The 24,407-nt window shown below is 35.0% G+C and overlaps 1 protein-coding gene and 1 pseudogene across 1 annotated transcript; one reads left to right on the top strand and one right to left on the bottom strand.

The window, feature by feature from the left end:
* The first annotated feature begins 3,933 nt into the window (after window positions 1–3,933).
* LOC115972168 (protein cornichon homolog 4-like) lies at window positions 3,934–8,216 on the top strand. Its single transcript, XM_031092350.1, has 4 exons — window positions 3,934–4,356; window positions 6,937–7,118; window positions 7,493–7,615; window positions 7,724–8,216. The coding sequence occupies exons 1-4, from the start codon at window positions 4,285–4,287 to the stop codon at window positions 7,755–7,757; spliced, it is 411 nt and encodes a 136-aa protein (XP_030948210.1). The 5' UTR covers window positions 3,934–4,284; the 3' UTR covers window positions 7,758–8,216.
* A 139-nt stretch (window positions 8,217–8,355) lies between these two features.
* Window positions 8,356–20,276, bottom strand: LOC115972614 (annotated as a pseudogene).
* Between the last annotated feature and the right edge of the window lie 4,131 nt (window positions 20,277–24,407).

Raw genomic sequence — 24,407 nt, forward strand, 5'->3', positions numbered from 1 at the left:
TTGAGGACGATAGCACCAAAAGAACTCGTCAAGAGTTAGTTGACAGTTTCCTTCACTTAGACGATCCCACAAAATCTCAGCCCCAATGAATATTGTCCAAGTGTTGGGGGCAATTTGGCTAACGGACAACCCCAAAAAATTAGCCAATTGACGATGAAGTGCCATTAGAGGCAGTCTCAATCTTGTCGCGAACATGGCATCATACATGCCGACATCCGCGATCTTCCCTGAATAGCACTTCTCAAACTTCCCAGGGAAATGAATTGGGATGTTGTCCAGAATTTGGTAATGGTCACGTAAAATGTTGAAAACCTTGTCCAACATCATCGATAGAAAGTCATTAACCGTTCATTTTTTAGGGAGAATGAAAGGACGATCATCTCCTAGGCTTCCTGAAGTACTCTTTAAGACCTCCTCATCACTGTCATTTTCATCCCCGTCACTTTCTCTCCCCCTTTCATCCTCGTCATTCTCGTCTTCGCCCTTACTTACTACCTCATCTTCTCCTCCACAACTTTCCATTTCCTCTTCAAAAGATTGGGCTGACATTTCCCTCTCTGACGACCCTCCTCGGGCTCATGACCTGATGAGAAGACCTCGTCGTAGCCCGCTCCCTTGCGGATTGACGATTGTTCACTCGTCGCCTCTCTAGACATCTGACTACCTACAAGCAACGGAGATATTCTAAGAACCTAAGTTGACAGCCTTTCTAAAATAGTTTTCACAATCAACTAGGATAAAAGTAAAAGATAAGAGGCAGTGAGAGCAAAGGTGACTTACCAAGTAAAGCAGACGGTTTCGTGAAAGGTGACGGTCTTAAGCAAAAGCACGATGACGTGGGCGAAGTCCTTGAAGTGACGAGTTCTCTCTGATGATCAACAACAATGGAATAGAAGAAAATAAGGAAGGAAGGGAGGTATATACAGGATAAAAAACGCACAGAAGACGAATCGACACCCTCGTCCAGAAACAAGGCCAATTGGCTTGAGCCACATGTTCTGACATTTATGGCTACTCGAGGAACCAATCAATAAATTCCCCATTTACTAAAATATATATATATATATAAATTAACTCCACAACTTGACAGCTGGAATTGACGGGATTATGGAGTAGGGGGCAGTTGATAGGTAGAAATTCTTGAAGTAAAGTTGACGAACCTGTGGTGGCTAATGACTTTGCTTACATGCCCGTAAATGACTCTACGAAACTGACGATCCATCTTAAAGACTGACGGGCACACCTGACGGTTGTCAATGTATGGAATAGAAACGATCAGAAGGCATTGACGGACAATAAGGCTAACGGGATGAGGCTGACGGGTTTAGCATAACTTGGTCTACAAGCATAAGTATATAAGGAAATATCTTGCATCCCACACCTAACCCTAATCAAGAAGACTCCTACAAGGAAAGGATTCTGCAAGATACGTGAAATAAAGAGTTTCTTTCCTACAAGGAAACATTTTCTTAATCAAGGCATGGATGTCAACCCTACACTACTATAAAAACCCCAAGACCACACTGGTGCTCTCTGTTAGGTCTTCTCTTTTTGTTGTGCAAGTACTGTTGCGAGCGCATAAGGACTGTGTGACTCACTGGTGATTTTTCGGCATCATCAATTATTCAAAGTTTTCCACTTATTATGGACTTTTTCTTGATTATGTCTCCCAAATGATTTTTTTTTCTTTAAATTTTAAGGTAAGTACATTATTAAACAAGATAAAATAATTATTTGAGATAACTCAAGAAATTACATATTGGATTTTCTTGTACTTTCATGTTATCATTGATCATGATTTAAACCAATAGTAATATTTTGAAGGGCCAACTGAAAATAATCATAATGTTCCTACACATGCATAGTACCTGTAGGGACACATTTTGTAGCCCAAACCCAAGACGTATGGGATCTTGGCCTAGTGAGCCCAGTACAATAAATTTGTAGAGAGTGAGTCAAAGAACTAGGCTCTAATGAATTGGACAACGGCTAATATGGATTTAAATGATGATCAAACAAGAACAAGAAGCACTGATCTGAATCAATTCACTGTCCAAGGAGGTAAGTCTTTATATAAATCAACTAGACTGAATACACGTATAATTTTGATGGCTACAGTGTTCTCTTTCTGTTTTTCCAATCCCTTCCTCATGGAGGGTCTCTTACATTATATAGCTCCTTTTGGACCATCTTGACCCTACAATTATTGATTATCTGAGCCTTTATTTGAGTACTTGTCCATCAGACACCCTCTTGGCTTTCTGTGAGTTGTGGTAGTCAAGGCAACATTATTTAGAAGTCTTTTCCACATAAATCCGACCAGAAAAGTAGCTGCAGTGCATTCAATACAGTGGTAGTAGCTTTCCCTTAGATATTTTTGGGTTCCGCTCATTCTCGTATGTTCATGATGCACGTCTCTATTAATGGAGTTTCATGGAAAGTCACTCTAATCATTGGAATACATATTTGAGCTGTACTTATCGTATCTGAGGAGATATTCATCCTCGGACAATCTTCCTATTTGCATCTTGCTCATTAAATCCTGAGCCTGAACCGTTCATTAGCATTCATTCGTCCTCGGACTACTCATGCTCTTAGCCAAGGCCCAAGGCCTAATATGTGATTTGGGCCCTTAACCCTATAGTACCTATGGTAAGACCTTAACTAATAAAAATCGACCTTTCATATTACCTAGGTCAAAATATGGATTTTCACTCAGAAAAAACCAGTTTATCCTTAATTCAACAATGACCTTACTATTTTGTCGATTTAAATGTTGAATGTTGAGTGTTGAATGGTGAAAAACCAGTTTATACACTATGAATTTGAATGTTGAATGTTGAATATTGAATGGGGAAAAACCAGTTTATACACTATGAATTTGTATGTTGAGGTCAATTATAGAATTTTCTACCTAAGTGAAATTACTATTTTGTCCTAGAAAAGTGAATTTTAATGACTGCAAAATAGAGTATTTATTTACACATCTATTTTTAACCTAGGATTTATGTTTATATATTTGTTTGAATAATGATAGATAGTGTTATGAATTATGTGACGCTAATAAGTAATACATTTATCCTATTAAATTTACAGAAGATGAAACTATATACTAAGTGTGAATTATCGGTAGGCTTATTACTTTGTGATATATTATGGGTTTAAATTTATTTGTTGAGAGTTATCAAAGAGAATAACTATATCTTCTCATAAAAAATAGTATAAATATATCTAAAAGGACAAAGTTTAGTTATAAAATTGGTTGTAGATTAAGGCTACTACCTTACTCAATAAAATAAATATTACTACATATTTTAAAAATCTAACCGTTAAATTGCTTGTCTTTTACACTCTTAATACACATGTCAAACTTTGTGTCAATCGGATATTATTTACCATATGATCTGTAAGTTTATATTTTATGCATAAGAAGTAAATGTAATTCAATAGTGAATTTGTCAAAATTCATTTCCAGTAAAAAAATATTGAATAATGTTGTAGTTAATTTTGTAGCTAAAATTTATCCTATCTAAAAATATAGTAATTTTTAAAAACTACATATAAGTGAATTAATTAAGAAGCTAATACAAACTCACACGGATTCATAGCATCTTATTTTAGTTTTTTGATAGTGGTTTAGAATCTGTACATTAGCAAATGAATATATTAACAAAATCCTTTATTATGTATATTAGTCTATTATTACATATTATTGTTTTTGTTTTAGGTAGTCATATTCCTTTTTTGTTTGTTATTATAATTTTTGTTTTCATCCTTTTAGATGTTTTATGTTTATTAAGAATTGACCCAAGAGGACCGTTGATTATCGACTCCAAAGTCTAAAGTCTAAAAGGGAAAAAAAAAAGGAAAAAAGACAAAAGAAAATGTATATCAATCAATCATACTAAAAAGTAAAAACAAACAAGTAAAAAAGAAAAAATAAATCTCCCAATTTACTCACCCTCGGAGCTCCGCGTAGAGATTCCCAAAATCTGGACCGTCCAATCCCTCCTCCTTCGTGGCTCCTGCACCTTCCTCCTGCGATCCTTTTCTTGTAGTCTCAGTCTCTCTCAGCCGCCCAACCCCAACACACACGCACACACGGAGCAAATCCGTGCGCATTTCGCACACGGTGCAATCTATTAAGAACGACGCGTTGAGCTAAGGAAGCCAAATCTTCTTCTTGTTTTTAATATATTGTAATACAGAGATTTGATATAACCGAGCAGAGCAAAGCAGAGGTGAAGAAGAAGAAGGAGGAGGTGGAGGTAGAGGTAGAGGAGCATGGCTGAACTCTATTCGTGGCTCGTCTCCTTCTTTGTCCTCATAGCACTTCTCATCGTCATCGTTTACCAGGTCAATTTCTCTAATCCTAATTTCCTCTTTTATAAATATGTTTTATTTTTTGGTTTCCCTGATTGTTTAAAGTTTGATTTTTTATTTCAAATTTGCAATAAAAGGGTGTTAAAGTTTTGCTATTTTGGGAGTGTTTGTAACTGAGTTTGTTTCATAAATTGTTATTCACCGAGAGAAATGGGATTAAAGTGCTTTTTGGCAATGAAAATGGTATCAATGAAGCTCTCTGTGCTATACCCATTTTTTGTTTTTTGGGATGCAAGAGTTTTAGGTACTCTACTGGCAATGCCCAGATGGAATATACTGTTTAGAAATATATATTCTCATATAATAAGCACTCTGTTTTTTTTTTGGCAGTCTTCGTCAATGCCCAAGTATAGTTCTTCATATTTAAACTGGTTCAGCTGTTTATACATTCTTCTCTTTTCTGTTTGTGAGATGTAGCTCATAGGTTTCAATTCATAATGATTTTAATACTCAACTATGCAGTAGTGTAGTTTACATAAGGAGTAGTATCATTTCCTCCCCTTGCTCTGTGATCTTTTAAGGATGGGGGGTTTTAGATGGATTGCTACTTAATTTTGAGTCACACTTACACACACATCTTGGAATGAGTACTGGCTTTTGACATCTTACCTTTGACCTTAAACTACTGAAGTTAGAGCTTCAAGTTGTTTTATGAGAAACAGCCAAGAACCTTGTGGCTTAGTGGCATTGCTTGTTCTCTTTTATGAGGAGAAGTGTAGAACTAGGGTTTGTTTGTATTCCCTCGCTCCTACTTGTAACAATTGAATTATAAAAAAGAAAAAAAATTTCCTTTAAGAAAAACATTTTTGTTCTGAAAGTTAGTGTAGTAAAACTTCTAACTGCAAAAGAATCCCCTCCCCCCCCCCCCCCCCCCTTCCCCCCGGTGGATGGGGTGCGGACAAAGAAGAAGGAAAAAAGACTACTATAAGCAAGTAAGAATTATGCTGTCTTTAGCATGCATTGGTTCTATTGTATTTGAACAGGATTCATTGGCCTGTTTTGGTGACCAGTGAGTTACTTTCATTAGTAATAAGTTAACTTATTATAGCATATAGGCCTCAAACTCAACCTTGAGGGGTTGGCTCAGTGGTTCTTAAGGCCTCATGACATTCATGAGATCTTGGGTTCAAAATATCTTGGGGCCACCCCCAAGAGATTCCTCTTTGTAATAACTTGGTGTGTGTAGGCTGGGGGGATTGCACCTGTTCGATAGAATTGTTAGATACTCGAAAAGGTTTGGATACCGTCATTTCTAAATATATATATATATATATATATATATACTCATCATTGACTTGTCATTTAGTGTGGGCTAATGTTAATGCTGATAATACTAATAGGAAGCAATTCAAGTTTCATGTTAGCTATTTGGCCTCTTTGCCTAGTAGTATTGTATAAGTACTAAGGGATCTGAATTGGAGTTGAGGTTAGGGTTTTGAATCTTCTTCTTAATTCTTATCCAAAAAAAAAAAAAAAAGAGTTTGAATCTTCTTGACCAGTTATTTTCGTTGACATAGGACAAATTAGGGAATTTGTCCGTGTGGTTGTGGTGGGTTTAGGGTTAGGAGAATTTGTGGATCTAAGTAGTATGTGGGGACTGGAGATTTAGTGTTATGATAGGTAAAAGAAAGGGCTTGATTTAGGGTTGTAAGGAAGAGGAAAAAGAGAGAATATTATGGTTTATAGGGGCTGTGTGAACAGTATCACAAGAAAGGGAAGTAGAAGAAAGGAGAGAAGAGAAAGGGTGAAAAGAACCCCCAATGGCAAATGTGCTTCTATGCTCAAAACACTCAATTTTATTAACCAACTCCAATTTCTTTTGAATACATTGAGAGCATGTATATATATATATATATATATATATATATAAAGACTCTTTCTTGTACTAGTAGTATTAGGACTCCTAGATTGACTAGTAAACTAAAACCTAAGATCCTTAAGATCTACTAGAAAATTCTGGACTCAATTAAACTACCAAAATACCCTTAGTTCGCGGAAATTGCAGATTTTCCCTTGACCACAAAACTGACCATAACTAATAAAATAAAAACCTGAATGAAATTTTTTTTTAACCCTAAAAGACTCATACCTATACCTTTAAAACTACATGAATTTTACTTCAATTGGACTTTACACGTGGACATTATAAAATAATTTTTAAATAGGCGAATTTGCAAAGTAATAGCAGATAAGTTTTTCTGGGCTACGTCACTAGTCATCTAGCTCTCACCCATAGCATGGATTATGTGGTGTTTGGCTCTTCAATTGCCTGTTAAACCATTGAAAAAGATGTTCCAAGTTGCTAGAATCATGCTTGTGTAAGTGTGTTGGAACACGCTGGCTCCATATAATTAAAGCTCAGGAAATGTTGTTTGGGTTTTACATGTAGTCACTCTATTGGCATTCTGTGGTTTTACATGTAGTCACTCTATTGGCATTCTGTCATTGTTTGTCTAGTGTTATTTTAGATGTCTGAAATATGGATTTTTTTTGGTTTAGTTTTGTTTTGAGAATCCTGAAATTTGAAATTTAACAGTGAAAATTTTGTTGCAGCTTATGTGCCTCGCGGATCTAGAGTTTGATTATATCAACCCTTATGACTCTTCATCTCGAATAAATAGAGTGATTTTGCCAGAGTTCATCACACAGGGAGTGTTATGCTTATTCTATCTTGTAACAGGGCATTGGTTTATGTCACTGTTATCTGTTCCATACCTCTACTACAATGTGAGACAGTAAGTTTATGTCTTCAAACTTCACCAAATATGAGATTTTGTGTCTAGCAGAAAATGTTTATATCAGGATTTTGCTTCTCTTATTAGTGATGTGTCATAATTTTTTGGATAAATTCTGGAGAACTCCTTTGATGTTTGTGACAATGTAAATTACCTGTCCTAACATAATGTGGAAATAGCATTGGAGTAATGGGGATATTTACAATCAAGATGTGGATAACATTTATATTGCTGCCATGATGTCACTAGTTACTACTTGTCCAAAAAAAAGATGTGTGCACTTGTAGTGGTCATGTCTTGTTGTCCTGACCCCTGGAGAAGCTAGAATGTGCTAAGTTCATGATCTTGCTAATTTCTCCCCTAAATGTGACTAGGTACTTGCAAAGAAAGCATCTGGTAGATGTCACTGAGATTTTCAACTTGCTTCATTGGGAAAAGAAGCAGCGGCTATTCAAACTCTTCTATCTTATTTTTCTGCTCTTTCTCACCATATTTTGGTACTGTCACCAGATACAAATTACTTTTTGTTTCTCAGAAATTTAGTTTTTTAATTTTGATTCTACATAAAAAGATTGTTTTGACTCTTGTTTGTACTTCTGTTGTAGGATGATTCTAACTGCATTGGATGAGCATGATTAATTGGGGGCTATTGCTATGGAGTATTACTGGAGGGTCTTAAATCTCAATCCTGTGACTGTTGCCCGAGTGTAAGAGATAAATTGCTGCCTTCTAGCAACACCCATTGTACCTGAAATAAGTTCAGGGTTTGTATTTGAATTAAATTTCAGGGTGTTGCTGTCTCCTAGCAACACCATTTGTAACCGAATTATTCAATTATCCAACACCTGTTGGATAACACGTCAATCTCTTCAGGTTCAGTATTCGGGCATTTCCGCCCGTTCATCCTCCCACTTAATCATTTTATTTTTCTCCTTCTCTCCTCTACTTGCTTTTGGATTTTTGCCAATTTGTGTGCATGAAGAGGGGATATTTATATTAGTAACCACAAAAAAAGTGTTGATTTTGAATGTAGGCCACGGTATGTACTATGTAGACGTCTATGCCAAATATAAATTAACCTTGTGGGGTTTTTATTTATTTTTATTTTTTTATGGTGATGAAAAAAAAAAAAAGGAAAAAAGATGCCAAGTCAATTGAAATTTTTTGAGATATCTGAAATTCTGAATGATGTAAAAAAAAGAAAAAGAAAAAGAAAAAAGATACAAGTCAATTTCACTCTAATCATGTTGACCAGATACGGTTTCATCAAAGTATTTCTTAGCTTGCATAAGTCTTGCATGGTAGCTAGATTAGTTAGAACTTAATACAGGGCTATTGTACAAACCGATAAAGCACACATAAATCATGTTGACCAGGTTCGGTTTCATCAAAGTATTTCTTAGCCAGCATAAGTCTTGTATGGTAGCTAGATTAGTTAGAACTTAATACAGGGCTATTGTACAAACCGATAGAGCACACATAATTGACAAATATGTCACTGAAATGGGCATTCTACCATTGTCTTTCCTGAGGAAGAGACCTTGGTAAACAGGGATGTTGATTAAAATCAATAGACCATATAGAAGAATTTGCAATATAAATGGTTCTGAAACCAAAGTTTGCACATCCACAATCACCCTCTTCATTCCTCCAGCAAAACAGAATGCGTTCAGCAATGCAACTGTGGCTAAAATGGTGAACATTGGAGAAGGTGTACCGAACTCCATCACCTCTTGCTCATATCTCTGCGACACATCGTTGTCAGCCACTTTTGTTGTGATGGTAAATGTTAACTGTGAAAACCCCATAGTTTTAGGATGACGTTAAAGAAGGCAAAGAAGTAGGAATTCGTTCTTTTAAACAGCCACATCCTTTGATCATTCCACCAACCTAGTAGTGTGCCACCACACCATACAAATTCTCCTAGGCTATATGCACGGTGGACAAAGATGACAGATATGAATGGCAGGGCCCATGGGTTTGAAATCTGCTGATGCAAATTGATGAAGTTCTTAAGAGATGGTTTAGCAACAATCGTAGAAATGTATGGTTTAAGAAAGAATAATGCTATTCATTACTATAATTGGGGTAACATTGCTTTTACTTGGATTCACCACAGGCACTAATTTAATTACGCACAAATCACAGTAAATAATGTATACAGTTGTGAAAAAAAATTATGTATCAAGACTTATTGGTTAAGAAATTAAAGTTTCATACCTCTGGAAACAAGCAGATGCCTTTAAGCAGAAATATTGATGGCACAGTAACATAGTACAAGGTAGGCAAGCAGTTTACAGCCCAAAGCATATAGGGACAATATGAAAGTAGAAGTTTTAGAGGAATGTTTTTATGCCCATTCACCAAGGGGCAATAGCTTGAGGCAAAGATCTGAAAACCACCTTCACACCAGTCTTTCTGCTGTATAAGTGACTCCAGTAACGTAGTGGGAGCAACTCCTAGGAAGCCATTTCTTTTCGGATTGAAGTATATTGATCTCCAGCCTCGATATTGTATAGCTAATCCTGTAAAGATATCGTCAAGTCGACACCCATACTTTAAACCCATCTGCAAGTCAACATATAAATGAGGTTCATATATATATCAAGTGCACTAATTATTGTTGCATATATTTAGGTAATACACTGCCGGACATACTACATACTTCAGCTAAAATCATGTTTTCATGAAAACACGATTTCAATTATGATTGTGAAATGGAGTGTCTAATTATTACCACTCATGGAGAGAGAGAGAGAGACCTCCTTTCCCCATTGAGTGTTTTCTTCATAGGTACAACTTGCAAGGACTTTGCATGTTTCTTCTAATACACTTGCACTCTCTCGTGCCTCTAATTTATTGATCCATTTCTTCCAATCTGCCTTATGTTCCTTGTTATATCTCTGCCCACAGAGAGTCTCTCTCCTGTGAAAGCACCCACTACCAACATAACTAGACCCTCCATTCCCATCAAACCCTGGAAGCTCCACCTTTATTGCAAGGCATACCATGGGCAAAAATTTGGTTAAAAGCATTTGTAGTCAGGGACACAGGTTCAATAAAATAGTTTAAAATCAGTTTAAGTTGTTTGTTGATGCTCACCATCTTCATTACATGGAATGAATTACTATATATATCATTCTTTGTAAGATTTTCCATTGCTTGTGGAAACTGTGCGAAGCCAAACTCATGACCCTTTTCTTCATCCATAAAAAAACATAGAGCATCTCTCACCGATTGTGAATTGTTCGAGTATATGTCGCAGTCTACGTTAAGAATTATGGGTCCATTGCTTATCCTGGATGACACTCTTATTTTTTTGTTTTTTTGATTATTAAGGACGGTTGATTAGGATCATAAAATAAAAAAATTAAAAATTAAAAAAAAAATTTAACACACGAATTCTTTGGAAATGGAGATTGCAAAATATAAAACAAAACAATATAGCTTGCATTTCGCATGCAGCTTTTAGACTATACTTGCGTGGTATTCCAAACCAATAAAAAAAGGTCACCCAATATAAAAATTAGGTTAGCTGACAAGGTACTTTAAACCAATAAAATTAAGACATATAAGATCCGTTTGGATGCAGCTTATTTTGCTAAAAATTGAAAACATTGGCTCCGTATGGTGGTGCATTATCTAAATGAAAACTTGCGTTTTTTGTCAAAAACACTGGAAGCTATGCGTTAGGCATTATGTTTTTGAAAACCTCACATTTGCGAAACACAATGGTGGATAGCTTTTGATGCAGTTTGGATTCAGCGTTTCCACTGAATCCTGTGTTACCCCTTTTTTTTTTTTTTTTCACGCGTTTCAGGGAGGAGACAAAATTTACTATTCATGAGACAAATATCACTGTTCACACATTGTTCCGGTACTATTCATGTATTGTTCATGGGACCCACAATCACTTTGTTCAGAAAAAAATTAAAAAATAGATCCCACAGTATTATTCACACATTTAAAAATTATTTTACTGCAGTGTTTTCAATTTCAACAAAAATAAGCTCAATCCAAACGGACCGATTGTAGCAAAATAATTTTTAAATGTGTGAAAAATTACAGTTCACCTTTTTTTACTGTTCATATGCATTGATATACTGTTCATAGGTGCACCAAGCGCTGGTCTTTAAAAAAGAAAAAAAAAAAAACGGAAACACTAAGAGCAAAACACGGATCCAAACCCAACCATAATATAAAAATTAATGTTTTCATATGACTTTTTGAGTTAATTTTATGTTAGATGGCTTGTTTTTATTGGTCTGAAATACCACACCGACTATATTCCCCAATTACCGATAGTTTTTCATGATATAAGGTTTACCAATGCATTCATGGCTCCTGCTTTAAAACTGTGGTGATATTGGGGTCTCTTTTCACGTGCCAAGTAAACCAGAGTGGGTAAAGTTTGTCCTTCAATGCAAGGATGTTAATTTCGTACCGTACCGGCCGGTACGGCCGATATATATCGTACCGGCCAGCAAACCGGTACCGATACCCCCTTTATTTCGTACCGGAAAAAATACCGGTCGTACCGGCCGCGTACCGGCGAAATCCGGCTGTTTCGGCCGGTAAATGCATACCGGACTGAAACAAGAAAAAGAAGAAGAAGAAGAAAAAAAAAAAAAAAAAACGTTCTCACTCTCTCATCTCTCCACTCACTGGCGTTCGCAGTTTGTCAAACTCATAGTGCACAATCTTTCCTCCCTCAAATTCCAGATCGATCTTCTTAGCCGGCGTTCTCCTACTCTCTTTCAAATTTACTTTCTCTTCCCTCTTTCTTGGTTGCGTCCAATGTATGCCAAAGAGCCTGAATTTCAAACTCTTTAAACACCCAATAAAGTTGATAGCCTGCAAAGTGATGTATAAAGTCAAAAGTAGCTTTCATATGTCAGTTTTTTTCATTTTTTTAATTGTTTCTTAACCCCTAAAACGGTCAAAAGTCCTCTCACATCATCACATGTCAGTTGTTCTTTTTTTTTTTTTATTATTATTTTTTTTCTTTAAGCCCTCAGGTAGTTCACGTGTGAAAGTATTGAGAGGTAAGCTTGGTATTTTAAATTTAACTTAATTTTTAATTCATTTTTATAGATACAAATATATAGTCTTGGGCTTTGGCTTGAGTTTGTATGGGGTTTAAGATTAAAAATTAGTCTAATCTATGAATTTATATATATATATATATATTTATATATATAGCGGTAAACCCGAAACGGTATGCCGGTATTGACCGGTATCCGAAATATATCGTACCGCTGGTCAAACCGGTACAGCCTCCGGTACGGTATTGACACCCTTGCTTCAATGTCCACAGCTTTGGGGTTTCTCCCATCAATAAGTATCTACAAATTATAAGTTACAACTCTATGAACTTTGCATTTAGGGGGAAAAAATCTATTAACTAAGCCTAGAAATTGAAAAAAATTTGGATCTGTAAATAATCATTCCATGAGACAGGGACATTGTAGGAAGTACCTGAAGAATCGTTTGATGATCATATTGGCTTGCAACGAATGTCCACTCACTAAATCCCTTGTGTTCTTGGCGTATTTCTTCTGAAATTTGACCTTGCTTTGTACTAGTTTCAACTCGTTTCTTCATGTCTTCATATAATTTCTACAATTTGAAATAGGATTTTATCTTATATCAAATGTGAATTAAAAAAAAAAAAAAAAAAAACTACTAGATGTTTGCCAGCTAATTTAAAATTTGGAGATTATATGTAATTATAATTTGACAGAAATAATAATTTATTTTTTGCTAAAAATAATTAAATATTTTTATCTTATATACTTTTGAATTTATAAATTTCTATCTTTTTTTTTTTTTTTTTGAGAAAGTATAAATTTCTATCTTCATTTCACACCCAAAAATAAAATAAAATAAAATTGACAGGACTAATACTACTAACTAAGAAGCACATGTGTGGATTCCAGTTAGCTCAACTGGTAAAGTCTTTGATGATTGTATAAGACATCTGATGATTGAAACTCTCTCTCTCAAAAAAAAAAAAAAAAAAAAACTAAAAAGCACATGTGAGCGTGGTTCGCCAACACATACTTCCAATATCATTATTCTCATCTGTAAAATAGCATGACATTTTTTTAGACAGCTGTGCAACAAATCGTTAGTGAGGAAAAAGGAAAACTACGAGTTCATATCTTCTGTCTCATTTTTCCTGTACCACTCAATACTCCACCAGTAAAAACTTGTCACATACCCACCTATTTAAATTAAATATAATTTTTCCAACTTTACTCATTTTAGGTTTTTAAAATATATAAAAATAAATAAATTCAAATAACCCAGCTAGTCAACCACCCCTATCAACCCATTCCCACCGGCCACCACCACCAGCTTTCGCCGGCTGTCAATATCCAACTACCACATTCGGCAGCCATCCACCACCTCCGGTCAGTGGCCCAAAGAAAACCCAAAACTTAAACACCTCCCTACCACCACCACCAAAACTTGGCCGGCGCCAGCACACAGCGCCCTCGACATCGTCGCTCACGGCAACCACCGTACCTCGATACCCACCTTCGAGCAATAAATCTGGAACCACCACCCACTACCTTCGAGTAGTTACAAGAATAATAATAATAATAATAATAATTTGGAAAAAAAAAAAAAAAAAAAAAACAACCCAACGCACCACAACAGTCACCACCGCTCTACTCTAACGCCACCAAGAGGCTGCAATGCCATGCGGCAGTGCTGGCCTCCAATCTCTTCATGTTGGCACCGGAGAAAGGTGGTGGTGACTGGTGAGGAAGGTTTTGGGTTTCTTTTTGGTCACTGGACAAAGGTGATGGATAGGGGTGGCTGGGTTTTCTTTGGGTCACTGAATGTAGATGGTGGGGTGGATGGCTGGCCGAAGGTGGTGGTTGGATATTGACGGCCGATGAAGGGTGGTGGTAGTGGCCAATAGGGATGGGCTGATGGGGGTGGCTGGGTTATTTGAGTTTATTTTTTTACCAAACATAAATTTTGTTTGTCGTGAGCGATGATGTCGAGGGCGCTGACTGCTGGTGCCGGCCAAGTTTTGGTGGTGGTGGAAGGGAGGTGTTTAAGTTTTGGGTTTTCTTTGGGTCACTGACCGGAGGTGGTGGATGGTTGCCGAATGTGGTGGTTGGATATTGACAGCCGACGAAAGTTGGTGGCGGTGGTCGGTGGGAATGGGTTGATAGGGGTGGTTGACTGGCTGGGTTATTTGAATTTATTTTTTTATATATTTTAAAAACCTAAAATGAGTAAAGTTGGAAAAATTATATTTAATTAAATAGGTGGGTATGTGGCAAGTTTTTACTGGTAGAGTATTGAGTGGTACAGGAAAAATGAGACAGAAGATTTGGATTCAAAAACTACAAGTTGTTTGAATTTTTGGATCATGTTAATGGGTGCTAGGAAATTTTTTAATGGACTATTTTAAGAAAGTTTTGGCATCTCCTTCATGGAAAATATACAAAGTTGTGAAAAAAATCTTCTTCTTTTTTTTTTTAATAAAAAATTTCTAAAAATATTTCATAAACTAATACCTTTAGGGTATTCGGTATTTGTTAACTTAACTCTTAATTTTTAAGTGCTCAAATGATTTTTGATAAACGAAAATTCCTTATTTATTAGATATTCCACTTTATATACCATTAATATATAATGTTATGTGTCTTGTTTTTTTTTTCTTTTCCAATTTTATTATTTTTTAATTAGAAAAGAAAAAGACACGTGAGATGAGATGTTGCCGTTGATAGAATATGAAGTAGACTTCTCGCCTAATGTTAGTGAGGAGTTGAAGGAGGATATAAGTGGAAGATTGGACATTAGAGAGACTAATAATATTGGAAAATACCTCGGTTTTCCCATAAAGCACCGAGGGGTCCCTAGAAACCCTTATAACTTCATTGTGGAGAGGGTAATGAGTAAGCTTGCTGGATGGAAGGCCAAGTTCCTCTCTTTTGCTGGCCGGGCTGTATTAATTAAATCAACCATGTCGGCCATTCCAAATCATGTTATGCAAGGAGCAGCCCTTCCTGTGCATGTATGTGAGAAATTGGACAAGATCAATCGAGATTTTTTATGGGGGTCAACAAATGAAAGAAGGAGAATGCATATGGTGGGTTGGAATAAAATAGTGAAGTCCAAAGAAGAGGGAGGATTGGGTATTCAAGAAGCAAGAGCTAAGAATATAGCTTTGTTATCTAAGTTAAATTGGAGGATGTATCATGAGCAAGATGCTTTATGGACAAAGGTTATTTTGAATAAATATTGTTCTCATTCGAGAATTAGATCAAGAGAACCAGAAAAACTCCCTTCGTCTCCTAATTGGAAAGCCATTAGTTTGGGATTCCCTATTTTCAAAAAAGGGATTGCCTGGGGGATTGGAAATGGATCCGGGGTTAGTGTTGGATGGATGATTGGGTGAATGGTAAATCATTACAAGGCATGATTGAAGGTCCTCTTAAACAGGAAGAGCAAAATCTAAAAATTTCAGAGCTGTGGTGTAGACAGGAATGGAAATGGGAGCTGATTTCCTTTGACCTCCCTCAATCCATTAAAGAGAAGATTAAAGCAGTGCCAATCCAAGTTCATGGGAGTGGGAAAGATACGGTTCTGTGGAAATATTCCAAAAATGGTGATTTTTCTACAAAGACTGCTTATCGGCTTGCTGTGCAAGGGGAAGAAGATGTAGAACAATTTAATGGGCAGTGGATATGGAAACTGGACATATTGCCGAGGATTACAACCTTCCTTTGGTCATGCTTACATGGCAGTATTCCAGTTAAGGGAGTGTTAGCAGATAGAGGAATAAATTGTGATAAAGTGTGCCCTTTATGCAAAGATCAAGATGAATCTATTGTCCATCTTCTCCGTGAGTGTTTAATTGCTCGTGACCTGTGGAGAAAATTAGAAGTTCCTCCTACTCATGTGAATTCATTTGCTAGTAGCCTTGAGGTTTGGCTAAAAAACAATTGCTTGAGTGAAGTGATGTATAAAGGAAGCATTCCTTGGTGTTTTCTATTCCTCTTTGCTGTTTGGAATCTGTGGAAAAGTAGGAATAGAGTTGTGTTTGATAACTCTATTCCAAACCTCACACTGGACAAGGTGTGCCTTAGCCAAGCTAAAGAGTACTACTATTGTGTAAGCAAGGCTAAACAGGTTGCTGCCAGAGCTGTCATCCCTGTCAAATGGTCTAAACCTTCACCGGGTTGGTATAAACTAAACACTGATGGGGCCTCACTTGGGAATCCAGGCAAGGCGGGTGGTGGAGGCTTAATCAGGAACAGCGAAGGGGGATGGATTAAAGGTTATTCGAGATCAATTGGATACACTACTAGTGTAATGGCTGAATTATGGGCTTTGAGGGACGGATTAGCTCTTGCCAATCAGCTGGGAATTAGTCATTTAGAAGTTGATTTGGATGCCAAGGCTATTGTGGAGATGCTAAATAAGGCTGACAACTCTAACAAATTATTTTCTCCTTTGCTTTTTGATTGCAAATCACTCATGGCAAGGTTCACATAGGTTCGGGTAGCACACATCTTTAGAGAGGCGAATAGGTGTGCTGATTTTTTGGCTAAAAATGGATGTTGTATGAGGGAGGATTTTGTTGTCTTTGATGTTTCCCCCTCGGATGAATTAGATAAATATATTGTATTTGATAGAAATGGACTATACTGTTATAGGCAGGTAGCCAGTACTTTGGCCTCTGTGGCCAGTATGTAATTTTCTTTTTTGTTGAATATAACGTCTATTAACCAAAAAAAAAAAGAAGTAGAGCACCTATGTTAGGAAAAATTATTTTTATTCCCTAAGGTTGAAACAAACCGACAATGAATTTTTATTTTTTGTTTTTTTATGTGACAAACCGACAATTATTAATTGGCGATTAGTATTGTACTTTCACTGCTTTGTCCAAAAAAAAAAAAAATCCACCACCCAATCTATATACTCCATCGAATCATCGACCACAACCAACTTGTCATGATTGGTGAGGATTTTTAATTTCTTTCTCCGTTCAATAATTAAAATATTAAATCATGCTTCTATATTAAAAAAATATTCTTTCAAACTCCCTCACATCCACTATTTTATACATATTCATAATTGATATAAAAATGTCCATATTTAACACATAAAAGTGGATATAAAAAAAGATATTATAGAAATAATAGGTGTGTGATAATGAAAACCCCTCTAACAATTAGAAAGAAAAGATGACTCTAAAAAAGAATTAGAAATCAGTTACAAACACAACTAAATCCACATCTATTTTAACAACATGTTAGGGTTGACCAGTAATTCTATTAAAGACACCGGACGTTTGGTATAATAATTTAACAATATATTTTTAATTTTTAAATAACATTACACGTATTTTTATATATTTTTTAATTATATTTTAAAAAAATATAAATAATATTATTAAAAAAACATTACTAAACGCTTATCAGTAGAGACTTTTTGCCAACTCTGACCCCTTTTGGCTGATTACTTACCGACGCACACATTAGCCAATTGTGAGTTGTGAAACTTAAGACTGAGAATTTTGATTTGAAATTTCATTTCAGTTTGATTTGATATTGTGTTTGCAATTTTGCGTGCAAGTATTAGTTTGTCAGTAGTACTCAGTAACTTTAGTCAACTTCAAGCTTAAATCTTATCACCTTACCTATAGGCTGTAGGCGGTATCTTATCAGTTATCACTTCACCTAGAGAGTAGAAACTGATGAGGATTGAAAATATAATATTCTTTTTTCTAAAAATTCTTTAACCTTCGGTGAGGGTGGGTATATGGGTTTTCTATCCTTTAACCCATTACCCGAACCGAATCTTTGGTTTTTAATAGTAACAAAAAACCTAAATCCGACCAACCATGCTCTTTGGGTCCGCCCATTGGGCTTTGGGTTGGGTGGATCCGGTCGGTTTGGTTGGGTCACTTAGCCCGCTGGACAGCCCTAAAAAAGGGTGTGTCAGTACTATTTGGGCGTGTCTTAGAGCTTTACATAGTGTATATAAGTACGAGGTACCTTCATGGTCGACCACTCCTTAGCCTTGAACAGGAGCGGCCCAACATAATTTGGAACTAAGACGAAAAATTTATGTGAGATCTTTAATATGTAAATATTAATTAAATAAAATTATTTAATACTAATTAAATTAAGGTTAATTTGATACATTAAATACATAAATAATACCAACTAGATTAATGTTAATTTCATATAGAGAATTGAATATCATAATTGAATTATAAATATTAATAAAAAAGAAATAAAAATATATTGCGATTGAAAAAGATACTTTATTTTGGATATAAGACTATGCATAGTTAAATAAAGTTGTAATCTAATTTTTAATTTTATATTTTGATTTTAAGAGAGGGAGAGAGAGAGATATTATTTGGTGTATAGTTTTGTAGGATATTAGTATACAAAAATCAAAGTCTCAAACTATTAAGGGAGATTAATCTATAATTGATGATTTGATACATTTGCAATATCTTTTTGAAATATTTTAGGATTTCAATTGAGTTAAGGTTGTCTCGTACTTTGAGAGTCTTAATAGAAATGAAAAAGAAAAATGCGCTAATTATAAGTACTATAAAATGTTCAAAATATAATGTGATATTATTTCTCATTGATGAATTTCATTAATTTAACTAATGAATGTTTATATCACATTTTTTATGATTAATAACATGACAATTTGTAAACTAATAGTAAAATTTGTACATCACTAATAAAAAAAATGTACAACCTTTAAAAAATATATATAATTTTATAAAAATTTAGGCCTTTAACTATAAAAAATTGGGTCTTTTTTCTCAAGAAATTTTTTTTTTTTTTTAGTGGGGCCTTAGGCCTAGGCCTTGAGCCGGCCCTAGCCTTGAAAGGCTCTCCAAGTGGGTGAACAGCAGTGCAGAAATAAGCCTCTGGGGATCTTGGTTCTACTTTGAACTTCTTGCAAAATGGAAGCCAAAACTTTGAGAAACGTGCCGCCTCTACCATAGCATAAAACGTTAATTCTGAACCACCATCATCTGATAGATAAACACTTAGAGCCAGTTTGGCCAATCATTTTTCATCATTCAATTTCCATCACTCATAACTCATCACTCATCACTCAATTTTTCACACCCGTTTGGCATCATCACCCAATTTCCATCACTCAATATTTTTCACACTATTTGTGAGCCCATACCTATCAGCCGATGTAGCTTTTTTTTTTCTTTTTTTTTTTAGTACCCAAACTCACCGAAGCTAAATAAAATAAATAAATAAAAAAGTCAAAAGGTGGTCAAAAGTTGCGGCTGTGGGTCTCTCCATATGTGTTTATTTACGAAAATACCATTGAGTTATGAGTTATGGAAACTGAAAACAGTCTTTTGGTTGTTTTCAGTTTCCATAACTCATAATTTAAAAATCAGAGACTTGAGTAATGAAAACAGAGTTATGAAAACAGAGTTATCGTTTGGCCAAACAACCTTATTGTTATGAGTCCCACCATTTTTGAGTTATGAATTATGGAAACTGATAATTGAGTTATCAAATTTAATTGGCCAAATAGCCTCTTAGCTTCTTAGGTGGATAGTCATAAGCCATGACTAATAGAACTTTGTTAATCACCATAGCTGGTGGTTCTATAAGGGGGTTTGCAGTGCACACGAATATGTCTATGCCTAGCAAAACCTTCTCGTATCTGTTTATTTGTCCAACCACACTTAGCAACAACAGCGAAAAAAGCATGCACTACATTTGGAAAATACTGTTACACACATTAATTTATAGATTCTATACACTCTTACACGCGCCAAAAATGAACTGAAATCGTGACTTGAAATCACGATATGTGCTTACATATAAACATGTGAAAGAGAGAGAGATACCTGTGAGAGAGGTGGTCCTTGAAAGTGCAACGATAGATGGGATTCCATCGAACAATCATAGTGAGAAACCAATAAAAACAAAACCAAAGCTATGAAAGAAACAATCCTACCCAAGCCCATCTTCCAGCTTCTTGTTTTGCAGGTATGTGGCTCAGCCTATATACAAAGATCAAGCATGCACATACCAAAATTATAAGAGCATAGAATCGGACTAGGGTCCGTCCCTTCGCTGATTTTGTTACAAAAAGTGGTGGATGATCACCATTTTCCATCTCTCTCTCTCTATCTCCTATTATTCCTAAAACGAGTTGTAATAAAGCTTGTATTGTACTAGTGCTCCCAAAAGGATTTTTATGTTTTTGAAGCATGAATGGTAGGAGCTGAGCCAAAGGTCTTTTCAAGAGTAGGATGAAATGTAGACTGGTTAGAGCAAATTGTCCAAACTTGCTGATAACTCAAAAATAGTACACAAATTGCATTATACACCCTTGAAAAATAACTTAAATTGTGACTCGACTTCAATGCTAAGGGAATTTACAAATATAAAATTTTAGTACATAAGTGTTACAAACTAAATGTCACCGACCGATTACAAAAAATGAATTCAAATATTCATTTATTATTAAGTTTTTTGATAGATTTATTTATTATTATATTTAAGTGATATCAATCATATACTTGTCACATTAATTAGTAAGATTTTTTGTAATATAATTTGACAATTTGAAATAACGTATTTTAAAAAAAAAAAAAAAACCCAACTTCTAGAATTGCTGGTAATGATAACGCTTGTTTAATTATGAAAAAGATGGCAAGGAAAGTTTGGATGTGCACTTACAACAATTTGACAGCTTGTATGTGTATATCTCGCACTGTTGCTCCACAATTATGGCAAAATGGCGAGAAAGATTAGAGATGAGGAAGTGATACAATCACAACATTTTCATAATATTTTTCGTAATAAATTATAAGTGATAAATTATTATTGGTTGTTACTGAATCGGTAAAAAAATAATTTTAGTAGCGGGTTCAAATTATAACTAATAACAACTAATTATCATCTATGATTTGGTGTAAAAGTGTTGTGAAAATGTTATAAGCGTAATACTTCTCTTATATAGAGATACATGGAATGCATATTATGACAAAAAAAAAAAAGTAATAGTTGCAAAGTAATCAACAATAATCTTCTTATAGTTGTTTCAGTTTCGATTCTATAAATTTCAGTATGTTAGGTATATGATTTTTTTTTTCTAATTTTAATTGTTATATTTTGGTTATCTCATAAAAAAGGGAAAAGCGACCTGTGATAGGTTATAAATTTAATTTTTGGTTGAATAGTGATATATTATTATTGGTTGGACAAGAGGGAAAACACTAATGGTGGGAAAGATTATTTTTATTCATTGAATTATGATACACGTACATGTAGATATGAAAAATTAGGAATTAGGATGCTTTAGAGTTTTGAGGAATAGAGATGGCAAAACATGGACAGAGATAGAGATAACTTGTCCGCACCTCATGATAGACAAAACATGTAAGTAATGTTTCAATAAAAAGTTCAACCAGACCAAGTTGCACAATTTTCATCTTGAGATTTACAATAATCCCTTATTAACAAATTAAAGAACCACGCATAATATTACTAATTAGAGACTAAATTTTTTTTATCCCCTCGTATTGAAGTTCTCACAATATTCAATGTTCATTCTTGAAAATTTAAAATGTCACACACTTCTTCATTTTTTTCCACTTTCCTTAAATTTTTATCTACGTGTTTATAGAATACATATTTTAACCTACACTCTATCTTAGGGACAAAAAATGATATGCTTTAGGTTTTCATTTTTCTTTTCCTTGACATATCATTTGGGTTTTATTTTAGTCCATGAAACTTAATGAAGGACAAAATGTAAAAGATTTAAAATTTTTAGGAAATTTTTTTAAAGAATATAACAGAGAGTAGACTATATTTTAAGGAAAAAAAAATAATATTTTAGTCTTAATTTTTTTCATTAAAGAAAATATGACTAAATGTTGCACCATTTTCTAAATTTATACTAATGATTAGTTACTTATTATGGTTTAGAATATATTATTCAAGATTTATGAGTAAAAAAATTAGAAATTAATAATTTATGGTGGGAAGGAAAAAAATCAAGATTTGCGTCAAAAGTTTTTAAATACGGTAGTTTTGTGTTTGCCACTTGCGTAGAACCTTTTGACTCAATGGCATTACATGATTCTCCCATGGATGAGAACCTATATTCAAATCTCCACCCCCCCCCCCCCCCCCCCCCCCCAATTCTTGGTAAGAACGTAAATATCATAATCATAACTTTGTGTTTGGTTATCTGTTATAATTTTTTTCATCAAAAAATGATTTCTTCAAACATACCTATAATTACTGTATTTTGTTTATGCATGTATATTATAATTTTTCTAATAAAAGGAAAGAGATTTTCTTGATATATGTTTTAATATGCAGATACATCAGTTAAAGCAATAGAGAAACAACTTGCAGGGAACTCTTCTAGCCAAACAATAGAGTCAGAACACTCTTTTGCATAGTTGGCTAACAACAGCATATATAAACTGCTAACTACGAGACCCTATCAACAAGTGTTGAATTTCCCCTACCAAATAGCCAAATGGTGCAGTTGAAGGACATCCTTGCGAGTGAGTCTTGCATTATTTTGGTTGATATTTTGCATTATCTATCTGTGGGGGGAATGAATGAGAGCTCGGCTCGAGGACCAAAGTCCAAGAAACTAACTTGAGGAATGGGCTCAGCCCAAAGTATGGTGATAAGTAAATTAGCCTGCTAAGTACAAAGAAGCCATTTGGGCCTACCGTCATGGAGATCCGTAATGACTTCCTTTTTCGAGGCTCATCGAGGTAATAGATAGAGCCTTCTCCCCGAGATGGTGAAGGGATCTCGGATAACACCTCCCTTCTCCGATCGAGATTCTCCACTTTCCAAGCTCATCCTGAGGGACACAACATAGAAAATGTAGAACCCAATGAAGCAATCACCTCAACATTAATGAAACCCCTCACCTAAAGTTAGCTATATTAAATGCTGAATGACTAGCCTGAACAGTGGAAGTACTTCCAAAAGTCCCTTCTCATGATCAAAAGATGGCAGTGCAGAAGGTTGATGAGACAAGTATCCCCCAAATCTAGTTGGGGCAATCCAGCTGGAGGAGGAGAGAAGGGGAGAAGATGGCTATAAAAGGAGAAGAGGGACAACAGACAAAGGGGTTTAGAAAATTAGAAAGAGAAAGTTTAGGCAAGAACGAGAGAGAGAGAGAGAGAGAGAGAGAGGGGAAGCTAAACCAGTGAGATTGTCTTCTTAAGTTTTTAACCTTTGAATCCTTCCCATATACCTCAAGAACCTTGTTCCAACATATATGAAAGCTTGGGATATGTTTGGTAACTGTTTTTCTCCTTATTTTCGGTTTTCAAAAACAATTTTCTATTTTTGAAACTAAAAAACTTGTTTAGCAATCCAAAATGGACAAAAAATAAAAACTGTTCTCAAAACTCAATTTGTGAAGGAAAATAAAAACATACAAAAGTCTGTTTTCAGTTTCTAATTTTTAAAAGTCAATAAAAAATGTATTTAATTTAATGAATCCGTCTCATTTAATAAGTTAGCATTAGAGTTCAATCCTAGTAACAACATATTTTAGTATTTTCTATTTTTTATTCAAAAAACTATCTTTTTAATTTCAACTAACCAAACATGTTTTTTATTTCAAAAATATAAGAAAATTGTTTTTTCTTTTTATTCCCAAAAACAAGTTTTTGAAAATAGAAAATAAAAATTGTTACCAAACATAACTTTGATTTAGTTCTTTTTCATCTTCAACTGATTGCTTAAACCTCCCATTGTGGATTTTTTTTCCATCTTTTAGGAATTAATTGTGTAGATCAATTATCATCATCGTTGTTCCTGTGTTAGTTTTTTTTTACCCCCGCACTATCATTTTAGTATCATATTTTACAATAAATTATAGAGCATTGGGAAAGTTATGATAAAGATTAAAGACGAAAATAATTTGATGTAAAATAAATAGAGAGAGGGGGAGAAACAGTTTCTCTGACCTAGGGCAAGGCCTGCCAAACCCTAGCAGTTAGGAGAATGGCTTAGTGCCTACTTCTGAGTAAGGCTTTCATAGTTCTCTTTCTTGCATTATTTGCTAAACCGAGGAAGAGAGCTGCTCTGGTTTTTAGTAATGGAGAAGATGATGGGATCATGGAAGAAGTTTTCTCTTTCAGAATTAGAAGGCAACAAGTTTACAGTCTAGGATGAGATCGTGGTGGAGGAGCATTTGCTAGCAGCCAAGGTCCTCACTAGAAGGGCTTTAAACATGGAGGCTATAGCCAGGACCTTC

This window comes from Quercus lobata, chromosome 12 (assembly GCF_001633185.2).
Source record: "Quercus lobata isolate SW786 chromosome 12, ValleyOak3.0 Primary Assembly, whole genome shotgun sequence".
NCBI classification, from domain to species: Eukaryota; Viridiplantae; Streptophyta; class Magnoliopsida; order Fagales; family Fagaceae; genus Quercus; species Quercus lobata.

What these genes read in the sequence shown, in the direction of transcription:
- LOC115972168 (XM_031092350.1), top strand. Translation starts at nt 4,285, where the DNA reads ATGGCTGAACTCTATTCGTGGCTCGTCTCCTTCTTTGTCCTCATAGCA. An exon ending in CTCTACTACAATGTGAGACA is followed by an intron (nt 7,119 to 7,492) that starts GTAAGTTTATGT and finishes AAATGTGACTAG; the next exon opens with GTACTTGCAAAGAAAGCATC. An exon ending in CTCTTTCTCACCATATTTTG is followed by an intron (nt 7,616 to 7,723) that starts GTACTGTCACCA and finishes CTTCTGTTGTAG; the next exon opens with GATGATTCTAACTGCATTGG.